Genomic DNA, 16,141 nt, shown 5'->3' with positions numbered 1-16,141 from the left:
TTATATAATTAGGGTCCCTCAACTCATCAAAGTGTATAATTATAGTTCTTTTCGTCAACTATGTCAAAAAATTTGTCAAAACGAGTTATATTGTAAGGACCATTGCTACAATTGGATTAAAGTTAAAGGACAATTTCTCCACTTGAATTAAAGTTCAGGGACCAATGGTAATGGATTTTTAGTTGAGGGACCATAGCTGCACGTTTTGATAAGTTGAGGGACCAAAGGTAATGGATTTTTAGTTGAGGGACCATTGCTCCAATTGAGTTAAAGTTAAGGGACCATAGCTACAATTTACTCTGAATTTGACCCCTCACAACCAAATTAGTATAACATGTTCTATTTAAAAATTAAACAAAAAATAAAGTAAAAAACAAAAAGTATTCCAAGAAACTTCTCATAATTACTCCAATTTTCATAACTGATTTTTTTTTTTAGAATTTTAAAAACTAATCCCACTTCATGATAAAATATAAAATAAAATAAAAATGTTTATACAGTGTGTGTGGACGCTTGCTAATGTAAATAAAAACCACTCGCTTTGTAGAATTTTTCATCCAGGACACGATTCGGTACTTCTGTTGTAATACAAGTAATTACATACTTACAAAAAATTAAATAATTATATTATGATACTTAGGGTTTCAAGTCGTGTTTCCGATATATTAAAATGTTTTTCCCAAAATTGAGAGTGTAAATGGAAGTCCCTAGAAGAGAAAATGGTAGAAATAGTTCTTCAACTTTAACTCAATTAGAGTATTTCTCAAAATTGTTAAGTGATCATTTCTCAAATCGGATAAAAGTTGAGGAAACATTGTTATAATTTTTCTTATTTGGATTTATTTATTTGCCTTTTGATTCAGCCTCACGTGCATGACACATGACTCATTTTGACAAAAGTTCAAAAGGAATTGACGAAAATAATCATAAATGCACATTTTGATGAGTTAGAACATCAATAATCACGAATTTTTAATTGAGACTACAATTTCCTCCTATAAGAATTTCCGAATTTTGGCAGTGAAAATAGTGGCAGACTGGTAATTATTGGTATTATGAGATCTCTTTTACTATTAGGTGGCAGGAGAAGGTCCCTTTAAACAAAGCTGAGAGAGCAGAGCAGAAACGAGAGAGATGGTGCCGTTGTTGGCCACCAAGATCAAACCACACAACAAAATCAAAGTTTGAAATTCAGGACAGAGAGAGGAAGCAGAAGCAGCAGCAGCAGAAGCTATGAAGTTGTTGAAAGGAGAGGTGGGATTTCTCATTCTCTACGCAGCTGCTTTCTATGCCTTCATCATCCATCGATCCCTCCAACTCTCTCGCGGTGCGGTATCATCCATTTCTTGTTCTCTTTTCTTCTTGTCTTTATTTATTTATTGAAAACCCATTTTTCTGATACGCAGATCATCATGCTAAGCTCTTCGGTTTGCGTCCTGGATGCCTCATTCCTCATCGCCTCAATGTGGGTTTCTTCTTTCAATTTCATTACTTTTTACTTTCTCTTTATAAAATTCAGTTTTTGTTCAAAGATAACTTGGGAAATTTTACTTTAGACAGTTGGGAAAGTTCTCTGGTGCAGTGTAACTGTTACGTATATGTAAATTCTGAAGTGGACTGTGACATGCCGCTGTTCGGGCGGTCTAGTTCTCTGTGTATGTGTGTGTTTCCCTGTTCTTTTTTAAGTTTTTCGATTAGTTTTAAGCCTACTGACACTCCGGTTCGAAAATGTGACTACGGGACAGAGGTTCAGGGCCGAAGGGGTAGAGGAAGACCTAGGAAAACTTTGGAAGAGACCCTAAGAAAAGACTTGAGTACTTGGATCTAACGGAGGACATGACACAAAACCGAGCGCAATGGCGTTCTAGGATTCATATAGCCGACCCCACTTAGTGGGAAAAGGCTTTGTTGTTGTTGTTGTGGTGTGGAGTCGGGTTTTAGGGATCCGCGTTTAGCTCTTGAGTTTTGAGCTGGCTAAACAAGGAGTATGATGAAATTTAGAGTGTTGCCCGAAGGGCCAATGGTGCCATTCAAATGGCATGGTGTTTAAATATATATATATAATGTGTGTGTGTGCGTGATACACGTATGTATGTAAATTCTGTTCCTTCACAATTATAATCGTAGAAAATAATGGTTTGAAAAATAGGGGATCAGAGCACATTAATGCTCAACCTTTGGAAAGTTTCCTGAGGCTGGAAATGTGAATTAGATTGAGGCAGACGTTATCACTAGCAGATAGATTTTCAAATTCCAGAAGCATTATTCCGTTTCTATATACGACTCTTGTTCGTGTGTTGATTTACTGCAGTACCATGGTGTTAAAAACATTGGATGTACTGAAAGTTCTAACAAAACTACACAAGTTTTATTTTGACATTCCTGTTCTTACCTGAAAAGCACCTTTCTTTTTCTGCTTAGGATGTTTCTGATGCTCAATGGAGAAACTTTCGAGGAAATTTTCCTGTTCTTACTGGTGTCTTCACAATGTTCACGTTGATTGCTAATTTGCTGAGGACAAGCTTTCATTTAAAAGCGAGAGGGATGTCCATTATTTGGATTTTGATTTCTTTCACATACCTAGCATATCTGCATGGAGCCTGGTATGTCTTACCTTCATAACTGTACTTGGATTATATGCTCTTTCTTAGGAGGTGCAGTTATCTGACTTCCGTTGTTTCTGCAAGCATTATATTTATCCTCGCAATCGCTTCAATGAATTTTCTTTTGGTAAAGGTGAGCTCCATTCATGCTTGGATACATAATGCAATGCATTTTCTTTTAGGGAATTGTTATTGTCACTCCAAAAATCTAAAAGTGCTTTCCACACTTTCTATATTTAGAAAGAAAAATACTCTTATGAGGAATGTACAATTATATGGGCTACTGTTTTGAGCCTATTCCAAGAGTTCATTTTGTTTCTTGCTTTGTTAGAGTTATGCCCTACTGTTTTGAGTTCTTGCCATACATTACTGGACTTGTGTTTTTGCAGATATTTGCACGAACAAAGTATTTCCCTTTTGTATTTTGGATTTTCAACATATTCTTTCTTCTGTGCAATCGTGTTTATGAAGGATATTCATTCTCCATAATTGGGTGAGTTTTGTTGGCTAGGCTAGGCTATTTAGTACTTCATTGGGTACTTAACAGATAAATTGTGATATATCTGCTTCTGCATATTATTATGTAGGCAACGCTGGGCATATTTGGACAACTTTCGGGGCACCTTTAGATGGCACATTTGCTTTAACTTTGGTATTGTGCTTTCCTCATTTTGACATTTTAATTCTAGTTATCATACTTTCATTACTGTGTATTCATCTTCTTTTCCATATCATGTGCATATGACCTTTCGTGAAATATGTGAATACCTATGTAGACACAAATCTACTATGTAGCCACAAATCTATGTATGCAATCCTACAAAATACCCAGACGGGTTTGCCAATATGATCTGTGAGACCGAAAAAGCAGCTAACTTTCTGAGAACCTAATGACATCACCCATCTCTACAGTATGAGAATCCTACTCATAAGATTGGACTCCCCAACATCTAATAGTTGAATACTCTTATATATTAAGTTGGCTGCTTGGAGCAGTTTGGAAATGGGTTCTCAGACTGCAAAGACGGGTTCCCATAATTACCAAGTACAGTCAACTTATTCCATGATTACTGCAGTTTGGAGCAGACCCACAATGCCACAGATTGGAGCCTTGTGGATTAGGTCAAGGGTGTGTAAGGCTCGTTATATCAGAACCAAAATGGTGGATGAATATGTTTGAAAATTTGAGTCGTTTCAACGAGTTATGGCTGTATTTGGTAATTATGATCTCTTTCATGTCTGCTGGTGTAAAATTGTGGTTTTGGAGCCTCCAATTAAGCTATGAAGTAGGCAGTGAAGTTTTTGTTGTCAAGATGACTCTTTGGGAGACGAGTTCATTGTACCTAGATTCTTATTTCAGTAATTGCATGTATAAAAATAAGTAAAACTTTCAATTGAGATAATATGAATGGAAGTTAATAGAAAAAAAGAATGGATTCACAAAGCACTATGAGTAGTGTTGCAACCTGCTTTTATACATTAGTATATATTTGTGATTCTTTTATATGGTTTTTTTTAATCTCTTATTCTGGTTGTTTGTGACAGTTGTTTTGCGGATGATAAGCTTTGGCTATGATTACCATTGGGCACATCGAGAATCTCGTTTTGACCATAAGGTATTTGTGTTCCTTTGAGCTGTGATGTGTATGCTATCTTCTCTGTTCTGTCCCTCCGCCTTTTTTTTTCTGGTATGTATTTTATTGGATTACTTTGTCACGGAGTCTACATGGAAACGATGTTACTAACCGTCCAACGCTTCTGGTTATGGTGGTGATGCGGGCCACTAGTAAGAGAAAGGAAGAAAAGAGTGATCTGGGATCACTCTCTGGCCTTTGGCAAAAACCATTGGTGTATTGGATTCATTTTTCATAGAAATTAGAAAAAAAATCTAGCCTCACAGCTAATACACTTTGAAATCCTAAAAGAAAATTCACAACACCTAATCATGTGACAATAAGAGACTTAAAGACATTGAATATGAGAGTCCAAAACAATGAACCTAAAATACACCATGTAATTAATACATCAAAACCTTTTCAGGAGATTAATTTTTTCCTCTGAAAGCCTATTAGGCCACTTTGTATAAGCCAAACTGGTTTGACTTAGAGGTTAGTCTCCAGCCCACCTATGATTGTGGCCTGAAATAATAACAAGCTTGTGTTACTTTTTGTTCTAGAACTTTATGGTATTTTTCTTTCCAGCTTGTTCTATGGATGAGAGTCAAGAGTGGTTATTACTTTCACATCAATCAACCCTGCATGGTTTCAATGTTCTTGCTCTGCAGCTTGCTTTTGAAGTTGATATCTAGTTAGTTTTCTGTGGTTGCACTCAATGGTACTTTAACATTGTCCTTCACATGCTTGCCAATTGCTATGTTAACAGAATTTATTATAGTATTAACTACAAATTCTTACACCAATTCATGTGCCAGTATCCATTAACATATTTTCAGCAACCCTCTTTTGTTTAATGTAAAGCTATTACCGTGAATCTTAGTGATTCCTAGTTCATTCTGATGGATTTTCTCTGCTTATTCATGCATGCAGATTATTGTCAAGGATTTAATACTTTGCACTTTAGCTATTTACAAAGTGCTAATGTTTCTTGGTCTTGTATGCAGAAACACATTCAGCGTTGCAATATTTGTAAATCAGGGAAAACTTGTTACCATGTTTTACAGGTTAGCTTATGCTTTCTACTTAAGTGCAAGCCTAGTATTATTGCAGTTGGTGGATCCTTAAATCAACTTTCATCCAAATGGATTTTCCATGTGTTCATAATTGTGTTTGTTATACTCAGGAGACAGGTGTCCAGAATGACATGTATGCCTTTACGACTTACCTTGCGTATTTGGTGTATGCACCTCTTTATCTTACTGGGCCAATTGTAAGCTTCAATGCATTTGCCTCACAGGTCTGTCACTTTCAATATTGGTACTGTTTTTTTTAAATAATTTGAAATATTTGGTCATTTATGGATTGCCAAGTGCACTGGATGTGCTTTCCATATTGTTGGAGATGATAGTCCATGCTTGTATGTTCTGCAGAGTCTCAGTATTTACCTTTATTGCAATATTCTTTCAGTTGGATGTTCCTCAAAATAACTTTTCAGCTAAGGACATTGCTTGGTATGGTTTGCGCTGGGTGTTCAGTCTTCTTCTGATGGAACTAATGACACATCTTTTCTATTACAATGCGTTTGCAATCAGGTGAGTGTCTAGTTAAAGATACACCCTGTATTGTGTATGTGTGTCTGTGCGCACACCCACGCATGTGTGTATTCTATCTTTTGGATATTAACTAGGTTCTCTTTTTCTGTACCTATTAGTGGCATGTGGAAAGAGTTATACCCTATGGATGTGTTTATTATTGGATATGGGGTAAGAGATGATCCTTACAGTATCAAGGTCTTTGATGATTAGAATTTTAGTATCTCAAGCTTTTTATATGATTGAAATACATTGTGAAGCCGCATAATGTTCTTTTAATTTGAGGTGGTAATGTAGTAATTAATTCCAGAAAATACAAAACACACCTACCTTAGACTCTTTGTGCATGGACTAAATGTTTAATAATGTGATAGTTCCTACTTATGAGAATATAAAAAATAATGAACAAGTATATCTTAAAATACGTGGTATCCATAACCTTCTTTGAGCAAAGAAAAATGCATGAGAGAGTTAGCTATTAAAAGTTAAATCAATCCCCAAAGTGTTATTTGTAATAAGTTCATTTGTAATAGTATCAATCATTAAATTGTAATCTTTACATTCCTCATAGATATGATGTAAGAATTCTTATGCAAGTATTTTCAAGTTCCTCACCATATTCATACACTCTGCTGTCTGCTGCAAAGTAAAGTTACTTGGTTACTTTACCTGGATATAATAATTTATTTGGTGAACTTTTATCAGACCCTTTTTTTAATTGGGTCTTTTAGTATTTTCCTTTCACCTTGTCTGGATTTCCATTCTAGTTGTTAGGTGACTTCATCTATTTGTTTTAGCTTAGGTAAAGGTGATTTACTTTCTTATGATGGTGCAGGTTTTAATCTTCATGTGGCTAAAGTTTTTTCTGATATGGCGCTATTTCCGGTTCTGGTCACTGGTGTGTATATGTCAATAAATTTTTATTTCCATTTCTTCCGAACTTTGGCGTTTACTGCTGGGTTGTCCGTCTACTATAAATTAGTTGTATCTTTTAGTATTGATATTGCTTTGCAGTGGGACAATGATTTTTTTTCTAATTACTGCAGATATGTGGCATTGAGGTCCCTGAGAATATGCCGAGGTGTATAAATAATTGCTACAACTTGGAAACTTTTTGGAAGAACTGGCATGCTTCCTACAACAAATGGCTTGTGAGGTGAAACTTTCAACCTGTTGTGCTTCAAATTTCTCTTGTAATCCTGTTTCTAACTCTGACATGTTTGTTTGGGAAATGAAAACAATAGGTATTTGTACATTCCTCTTGGGGGCACTCGGAGGAAGCTTCTCAATGTATGGGTTGTATTCACATTTGTTGCCATTTGGCATGATCTAGAATGGTACTTGTTGCTGTTGAATTTTTCTTATTGAATACATCTTAGCTTTCTGTCAAATGGGAGTAGAGCCTTATTGAAATTTGTTCCTTATTCTAACTTAATTTCTATCTTTGGCATTAGGAAGCTTCTTTCGTGGGCATGGCTGACATGCTTATTCTTTATTCCGGAAATGATATTGAAATCAGCAACCAATGCATTTCAGGTGACCTCTTTGTTCCTATTACCATTGCTGTTTTTCTATTGTTTGGTTTAACTTATGGGAGGATGATCATCCCAATTCTCGTCCCTCCCATAAAGCCAATCAGTTAGCTGTTGTTGGCTTGCGGATTAGGGGTTTCTGATTTGTTGGATGGTAATCAATTTGAAGCCTGGACCCTGACTTTCAACCTTTAGGCGAAAAAAAATCGTGGACTTAATCTTGTACTTTGAGGGTGCGTTTGTTTCACCTCCTTAAGAGGGACTAGCTTAAGTAGGACTATAATACTGTGTTTGGTATGTCCTCGAACTAAAATAAGTGGGACTCGCCTCGACTATGAGGCCCTCCGGGGTTCGCTAAGTCTAATCCCAAGCTTTCGCTTGGTATTAAGGGGGACTAGAAAGGAAGGCCGACATCCAATCCCCAAGTTTTGCTCACTAACATCCAGTCCCCGCTTCTTTTGCGGCATCGTCACCAGGGCATCGCAGTGCTTGCTCTTTCGTTGCCTAAGTCAGGGGGGGAGCTCACAGCTGAAGAGGCGCCGCTGTCGGTGGATGTTACAGCCAAAATTGGGGTGTTGATGGAGAAACTGCCAACTCTGCGAGCCAAGAAGCAGATCGAGAGTTTGGCCATGGCAGACGCCCACTTCCAAGTTGAATTTTGAGTCCCGAGTTGAAAAATCACATTGAATTTGAAGAACTCAAATGACCGACAAGTCTTGGAGCTCTGTGGAAATTTCAGTGCTTTCTCTCTTTTATAGAAAGTGGATGTTTGGCTTCCTGAAAAGGGGTTAAGTTTTTGTCGCATATTTGATAGTTTGAGGGGGGATGGGGAGAGAAAGGAGTGGAGGGGTAATTTGGAAAATGAGGAAAGATTGAAAATCAATGGAAATATGACTTTGAAAGTTCGAAAAATCAATGTGATTTTTATCTGGGTTCTTCTAATTCATATGAGTAAGTTGAGTTCCCAATTGAAAAATTCGAAGGGTTTTCAGCTGGGCTTTTGGGTTCCATTGATTTATTGGAAAGTTTTGTTTTTGGGTTGAGAGAATGTAAAATTTGGTTGCTAGGTGTAGTTGGATTCTACAAAAATTTTTGATGTTGGGTTCAATTTCTTTGCATTAGAAAATTCTGGAGAAAGTTTTGTTAACAAAGACTTTTTTCCTTTTTGTCCTTAATTATGCTTCTTAGTCCGACTCTGCACCAAGCACTTCACTAAGTCAATCCAACTTAGTCTAGTCTAAGTCAGTCCAGCTTAGTCTATAAAGCTAGTCCAGTCCGAGATAGTCTGATGCAACAAACGCACCTGAAGGTTTTGTAAGAAAAATCACAAACTTGCTCTAGAACTCAACCATGTTGGCAACCCTTTTGCTTTGTGATTTCTCTCGTTGTAGTTCATTATTTTATACTTACACACATACGAAGCTTAGGGAGGGAGAGGAAGAGAAGAGGAGTATGTTAACCTTTATTTTTATCTGTCGAGCTTAACAATTTTGATTTTGTCATGTATTTGTTGTCAGGTTAAGAGTACTCATGGGGAATTTGTTGTTCGTGAACTTAGTGCGGTTGCTGGTGCAATTACTATCACTTGTCTCATGGTCTGTATCCTGCATTTGATTAAAGCATATATCAATCATAACTATTTTTATATTCTTGTTGATGCTGGTATTGACTTTTGATATTTGCACTTTTGCTTGAGTGAAAAGGAAGTAATAATAAGGTCATTTTGCTCTTTATTTTTTAGACTAATTTGATGATGCTTATATATCTGAAATTCTCTGCTTGTCAAATATAAACATTTAGTAGTCTTTTCCTTCCCTTTGCGAAATTCGTTTGCCTTTTTCTCTTTTGAAAGGCTAAATGATTCAAACCACTTAAGGCCTTTTTACAGTGACAGTTTATTGAAACATATGTGTTTAAAGAGTGAAGGGTAGCCTAAGAGTTTCATTTTTGCAATGGTTCTCTAGCACATCCCACTGGTTTCAGTGTACTTAGCACTTAAAAATGTATCGTGTTATACGCATTTGCCAAACTAGTGGGTATTGCAAACTGGGAATCACCTTATGTGTTTACAAGAATTCGTAAATGCTAACAATACAAGCATTCAATGTTTCTGCAGGTAGCAAACCTTGTTGGTTTTGTTATTGGACCATCTGGGATTAGTTGGTTGATTTCTCAATTCCTTAAACGAGAAGGTAACTTGAATTTTCATGTCCTGAGGTTTCTTGTTATCCTTACACAATTCTGCTTCTGGGAGGACTGATGATATTCTTTGTACAGGACTTCCGGTTTTGGCAGGCATGCTTTTGACATTTTATGTAGGGACAAAGGTAATGTCACAATTATCTGCTTATTTCTTTAACGGTGAAGTTTAAATATGTCGCCTTTTAGAATTAGTTTCGCAATGTGGATATGTTTTGAGATGGAAAATGCGTAAAAAATTTATTTTATAGTAATTTCACTATTTCTTCTCATGCCTAAATATAATGGAACCCAGTCATTAGGAGTTCAGATATTTTCTTATGTATTTTGGGCTTATATTTATCTTGTATCAAAATGACGTTTCAGGATTTCGTTCAATTTTCTTTCTGATATAAACCCTAAACCCGAACATTTCCATAAGCAGACAATTGTATACATATCATAGTGCGTGTGTCTGCTCTATTTCTATGATTGGTCTGAAGTTGCATATCTTGCAGCTTATGTTCCACATCCGCGATGCAAAGCAAAGTAGCAGCTAAATCGGCTCGCTGTAAGGTTTGATTAATTGGCTCCAGTAGCTAATTGCTGGTGTGGAAACCGAGGTCCAGAAGTTTCAAACAGGAGACAGGTTTGCCAACATTGTAACCTAATGTATGCTGGCTCATGCCAAGGACCTCGATGGCGGATAAAAGTAATCATTCATCACTCTACGTTCTTTTCTGGTATACACTTAGGACAAGGAAGGTACTATATAAATGTAGAGAAAGCTAATTCCAAATTCAAATGTGATTTAACTTTTGGAAATACTTGCATTGTAACACGATTGTTGCTTATTAAGAAACAATCGGTTATACTTCTGTTTAAATTTTCTTCCCCTCATCCCGAGCTTAGGCATATCGAATTCAGTAGGGTTTATTTCCCAGAAAGCATTGCCAGGATCTTTACCCTCTTTCATGTCCTTCCTAGTTTTCTGTACTTTGCCAAGCACTCCCTTAACTGCTATTTCGAATGCATCTTCAACTGTCTCCAATCAGGATGCCCTTGGATCTGCATATATCACTCTCGGAATCAATCTTATGACTTCCTCTCTCATTTCTGCCACTTGATGCTTCGGAATTTGAAGCAATGTCTCGTTAACGATCGCCTACATCAACTTTGGTTTCTTGGTGTAAGCCACATCCAAATCCAGTTTGTTGAGAATTAGTAGTATTGATTACCAATTAGTTTGTTTTAATTAGCCAACAACCAATCTGATCGAGGATCCGGATTGGTGATGTCCTCATGAGTCGGGGTGGGGTCGATAAAACTACGAGGATGAGGACGACGCGCACAAATCGAACCTGTTACAAATAGAAAGAAAAAGCTTGTAGGAGCAGAGATGATGAGGTTGCTGTATACACAAATGCAATTTGATGAACATTAATAATTTACCTGAAGAAATGTACAACCATACGTCCTCTACTGAACAATCTTTTTAAACGGGATCGCATTACGTTGAAACTTGACATGAACATAATACATCGTAAATTGATTGCTCGTCAGACTTGAAATATTTGTCATCTGCTGTCTGAAATCATCACGAAAATTCTATACATTGTTTGAGATATATCATGTCAGCAGGTAAGGCTGTACGATCGAGTAAATACCAGCCACTTCCCTCCAAGCTCCCCCAGCTCAGCTGGTTCTGCGCCCGATAATCTGCACGCACAATCACAGCCATACAGTACTGATTTCTGTTTTCTGATGAGTATATGAATGGCGACCACCGACCTTGCATTCTTGCATTTGGTTTGCTAATATAGTTGGCATATGCATGGGGCAACCAAACACTGTTAACCCCTTTTACCGCACGAGATCTTCATTGCAATACAGGACCAGCATCCTAGCAACCCGATAAGTCACACTAACTAGATAAGTGGTTCCACTGGAAGAAAATGAAAGGCGACGTGTTTCCATTGTCAATGCAAGAAAACAAATTAACAAAGAATTCAAACACACATGTTTTTGAATCTTTTTCTGAGGAGGAAGGGCATTACTAATTTACTCACTTGTGCAAACGAATAGATGGAATGAAGAGTGAACAACATCGAACATCAGCGCCAAAGCTGAGCTCATCCTGCCAGCACAAAATAAGCAATCAATTACCTCCCAAAACAAATCTTTGCCAAGCATAGTGAAGTCAAAACTGAAGCAGCAAAGGATTTGTACTTGCACCACCACTTTTATACATCAAACACCTTTCAATATCCCCTTATTAATTTTGGCCTAACAAGGAGTAGGATGATCAAATGTGAGATAATTTTGGAAAAACTAAGATGGCGCTGTTAAGAGGAATGTGAAGCAAAAACTTTAACCTTAATTTAGGGTTTGGGGTTTGAGACTCTCCCCAGTACAATGACACCATATGGCTAGTGATAACAAAACTTTCGACTTGAACAAAATGAAGGTAGACATGCTTATGGTTTAAAAGACAAAAAAAAAGGTACAAATCCACTTGTCCAGAAAAAAGAAATACACTAACCTCTGCACTTCTGATTTCTTCATACATCTATTGATTGAATGATACAGCTCTGACTTGGCGTCATCAATAGCTAGCTCTGATATTTCAAGTCCATCTTCCCGTGGTACTTTTAGATATCTACACAAAATTTAACGTGCTCATGATGCAATAGCACAAAAAGGATAAACAAAGAAATCATTTACGTGAAATTGTGTCTAGTATGTACAAAATACAAAAATTGGTTTTGGCCTCATCGCCTGTACTAGTTTTTCTTTCCAAAGTTCTTTTTCTTCAGTAGAAGATCCGAAAATCACCTAGTGATATGATATTTAAATGCATTTTTTGGGGGAAAAAATAATGCCTTCATTTCCAAGAATGTGAGATTTTTTATTTTTACTTTTTATGGGAAGGGCAAACAATATGAGATATTACTACATGGTATGCATTTGAGTGGAGTTTTTTTTTTTTTTTTTTTTTTTGTGGGAAATTTATCATGCCTTAATGTACATTCACATTTGTCTATGTGTCAAATATAAAGCCAGTGCCCAATTTTCTTTTATATAAAGCGTTGACTGAATGGCTTTGAAACGGTAATTTGACATTCCACCATTTTAGGTCTTAACTTCTTGTGCACCCACATCAAACAAAAGCATAAAATTCTAATATTTCCAATTCCCAATTTGCAGTTAGTACCTAGTGGCTACTGGCCGGTGAGCAGGAAATAAGCATGCATAAATCTGTGGGTATTTCATGCATCAGTTATCTAAAACATCAAATCAGCCAAAACAGTGAAATATAACAGCACTTACCACATGGATGCTAAGAACGTTTTACCGGATTGTACTGGTTATACTGACCATTTTGAGTCAAAATCCTCAATGCCAAGGTCCTCGTCCCAGAGAAACATATATGCACTCACTGAAGAGACGGTACATTCACAGCGCAAATAAAGACTGCAAATCCAGTATCATATTCTCCTGAGACATAAATAATGATCTTTGTAGCATCTTATAGTGTGAACACTCTGTATTCACAATTCATAGTGCTTACCAGATATCTGGGAATATAAGTTTTAAAATCACTTTGCTTGTAGTAGTGCTCACAGATAAAGAATTAAATCCCAGAAGAAAAAAAACCCAGCAGTTTTACGGACTATCGATTCCCTCAATCAACATTGAATATGTCTGAGGATGAAGCCGGCAACCCAACTTCTCCATGATGCTTATGAGCTCAGAGCATATATTGCCAAGACCCCTCTTAAGTAAACCATCAAAGAGAACTTTCCAAGCTACTTCATCGTAATTATATTCGCAATGAAGCAAAGTACGAAAAACTGCTTTTGCCTTCTCACTCTTCTCTTCATCAAGAAGCCCACATACAAGCAACGTGGAGGACTCCAATGTCGGTAAATAACCATCCTCAATCATCGCATCCACCAAGATTGCTGCCTCTCCATACTTTTGCAATGTACAGCAACAGTTAAGAAGATAATTATAAATATCCTCACTGGGAGAAACTTCCCTCTCTTTCATATGACTGTATAACCTCTGGGCTTCTTCCAAGCGCCTCTCTTTGCAAAGACCTACTATAAGTTTGTCATAAGTGTTGGTACTGGGTGCACAACCATGTCCAGTCATTTTTTCAAAAAGGTCTAAAGCAATGTCAAAATCCATTATCTTCCACACATCAGCAATATCAATCAAGGAGACATTTGAGATCAAATCCATTCCCAGTATATTATTCCTTGTCTCTGTCAACTTTTCATTTGAAAGATGTTTGATCAGAAAGGAATAGGTATAATGCGAAGGATCACAAGAAGCATCAAACATGCGCTTAAGAACATCAAATGCACAATCAATTAATCCCATGCGTCCATATCCATCAATTAGCAATGTGTAAGTCAACGAATCTGCTACAATTCCTTCTTCATTCATCTTAATCATCAATTTCTCTGCCTCTTCTACATTTCCTATGCCGCAATATGCATGAATAAAGGTGGTGTAAGTAAATAGGTCAGGCTGATTACCAGAACTAACCATCTGGTTTAAAAGCCTATGAGCATGGTCAAAGTCCCCTTCCTTCAACATTTGTTTAATTAGAATTGTATAAGTATGTACTGTAGCTTTCACACCAATACTTACCATCTTTTCTACCAGTGATAATGCTTCCTTCAGTCTTCCTTCTTTGCACAACACATCTATCAAGGTATTGTAAGTGTATGAGTTCGGCAAACAGTCTTCTACAAGCATTCTATCAAACAAAGAATGGGCATCGTCAATTTTCCCAACCGTGCAATAACCATCAATCAAAGCAGTAAAGATCACGTCATTCAACTTTATGCCTTTCTCTTTGAGAGAATCAAACAGGGCATGAGCTTCTTCCAGTCTCCCCTTCTTACAGAGTGTGTCTATGAGAGAACTGTAAGACCATTGGTCAGGAACCAAACCGCCTTCTTTCATCAAATTAAGCAGCCTATAAGCACTCTCCAAATGACCTATTTTACATTGCCCATGGATTAATGAGTTATATGTATATAGGCTTGGTGAGAGTTTCCGATCAAGCATCTTACCAAGCAGTGCCATTGCCTGGTGTATATTTTTCCTTTTACAAAATCCACAAATCAATTCATTGTACGTCCGAGCATTTGGAAAACAATTACTCGATTCCATCAAAGCCAAAATACCAAGTGCAGCCTCAACTGCTCCCTCCTTGCAGTACCCATCAATCATTGTGTTGTACGTGACAACATTAGGAACCAACCTTTTCTCCAACATCTTGTTTAGCAAGTTTCTTGCCTTATCAAGCTTATTTTCCTTACACATGCTATCAATGAGCACAGTATAAGTATGAACATTTGGTTCACAACCCATTTCCGTCATCTCTTTAAACAGATTCATAGCTTCTATTTTCCTTCCCAATTTACACAAGGCGCAAATAAGAACTGTAAATGTACGCACAGTCGGAAAACAATTATCCTCCCCCATTTGAGAAAACAACTTGAGAGCCTCATCGATCCGATCAGCCTCACAAAACCCATGAATCAAATTAGTATAGGAAACCTCATTTCTTTGACAACCCTTTTGCGGCATTAGCTTGAAAACACTACAACCACTATCCACATCCTTATTCCTACAATGCCCCAGGATCAATGAAGTGTAGGTAAACGTATCGGGGTGCAAACCCGCCTGCCCTATCTTACTGAAATACAAGTCCGCCTCGGCCACGTTACCCAATTTACAGTAAGCATGGATCATGGTATTAAAAGTATGCAGATTTGGCGAAACCATATCGTCTAACATCTCCAAGTACAGAGCTTTCAAATCTTGAAACAGGGAAAACTTAGACAATGACATTAGAAGAAAATTGTAGCACCTGAGGGTGAGCTTGAACTCGAACTCTTCGGCGCCATTCAATGCCCGCAAATATTCGAGCACAAAAACGGCATCTTGTGGGGAACTGGACGCCTTAATCATGGAAATTCGGATCTTTTCCGCGACCTGGAGAAACCCATTGGGAAGGAGAATGTTGAGGAGGGAAGAATGGCACTGGACAGTGTGCTTGTATCCGGGTTTAAGGGCAATCCAGTTGAAGAATCCGAGGGCCGTTTGGGGGTCGAGTTTGAGAGCGAAGACGGAGGAGACATGAGAAGGGGATATGGAGGGGGCAAGTTTTTTTAGGGAAGGGTGGCGCTGCCAATTGGGGCGGGAGAGAATGGAGAAGAGCTGGGCGGAGAGATCGTGCGGTTCGGGGGAGAGGGGAAGGGGAGCGGTGGCGGGGGAGGAAATGGAATAAAAGGGTTTGAGGAGGAGGAAGAGGAAGGGCTCAGGTGGGTGGCAGATGACGGCCATGGGTTTTCTCATCATCTTCTTCTTCGGACATTGGTGGAAGACCCGACCCAATTCACTTCATCGTGTGCAGACCAAGAAATGGTGTATGAGTTGGAGAGTGGGAAGAAGGAGGAGGAGGAAGAGGGAAGAGAAAATCGTAGGTTTGTTTGGAGTTCGTTTTGGCATTTAGAGAAATCTCTGCAGCTGGTGATGTGCTGACTGACAGCTGCTGAGGATGGGGAATTCACACCTCGCGGTCTGGGCTCAACTCA

General features: G+C 37.8%; 2 protein-coding genes across 5 annotated transcripts; one reads left to right on the top strand and one right to left on the bottom strand.

The window, feature by feature from the left end:
• Positions 1-1,108: 1,108 nt before the first annotated feature.
• Positions 1,109-10,407, top strand: LOC126601678 (membrane-bound O-acyltransferase gup1-like). The gene is made up of 19 exons (XM_050268423.1): positions 1,109-1,327; positions 1,407-1,465; positions 2,422-2,603; positions 2,688-2,736; positions 2,993-3,096; positions 3,191-3,255; positions 4,149-4,219; positions 5,224-5,283; positions 5,403-5,516; positions 5,687-5,811; positions 5,931-5,982; positions 6,647-6,709; positions 6,858-6,967; positions 7,056-7,148; positions 7,266-7,347; positions 8,861-8,938; positions 9,460-9,535; positions 9,621-9,670; positions 10,040-10,407. The coding sequence occupies exons 1-19, from the start codon at positions 1,234-1,236 to the stop codon at positions 10,079-10,081; spliced, it is 1,569 nt and encodes a 522-aa protein (XP_050124380.1). The 5' UTR covers positions 1,109-1,233; the 3' UTR covers positions 10,082-10,407.
• Positions 10,408-11,013: 606 nt separating this feature from the next.
• On the bottom strand, positions 11,014-16,141 carry LOC126601675 (pentatricopeptide repeat-containing protein At5g65560-like). Of its 4 annotated transcripts, XM_050268415.1 has the most exons (5): positions 13,093-16,141; positions 12,852-12,995; positions 12,064-12,180; positions 11,591-11,658; positions 11,014-11,466 (listed from the first exon to the last, which is right to left on the bottom strand). In XM_050268415.1, the coding sequence occupies exon 1, from the start codon at positions 15,903-15,905 to the stop codon at positions 13,188-13,190; it is 2,718 nt and encodes a 905-aa protein (XP_050124372.1). In that variant the 5' UTR covers positions 15,906-16,141; the 3' UTR covers positions 11,014-11,466; positions 11,591-11,658; positions 12,064-12,180; positions 12,852-12,995; positions 13,093-13,187. The 4 variants fall into 4 exon arrangements, with proteins under 4 accessions (XP_050124372.1, XP_050124371.1, XP_050124374.1 ...); XM_050268414.1 differs by having other exon boundaries at positions 12,852-16,141; XM_050268417.1 differs by having other exon boundaries at positions 11,014-11,424; positions 12,852-16,141.

Source organism: Malus sylvestris, chromosome 15 (genome assembly GCF_916048215.2).
Source record: "Malus sylvestris chromosome 15, drMalSylv7.2, whole genome shotgun sequence".
In the NCBI taxonomy this organism is placed as follows: Eukaryota; Viridiplantae; Streptophyta; class Magnoliopsida; order Rosales; family Rosaceae; genus Malus; species Malus sylvestris.
The sequence above is the reverse complement of the archived record's forward strand: the minus strand, read 5'-3'. Positions and strand labels throughout refer to the sequence as shown.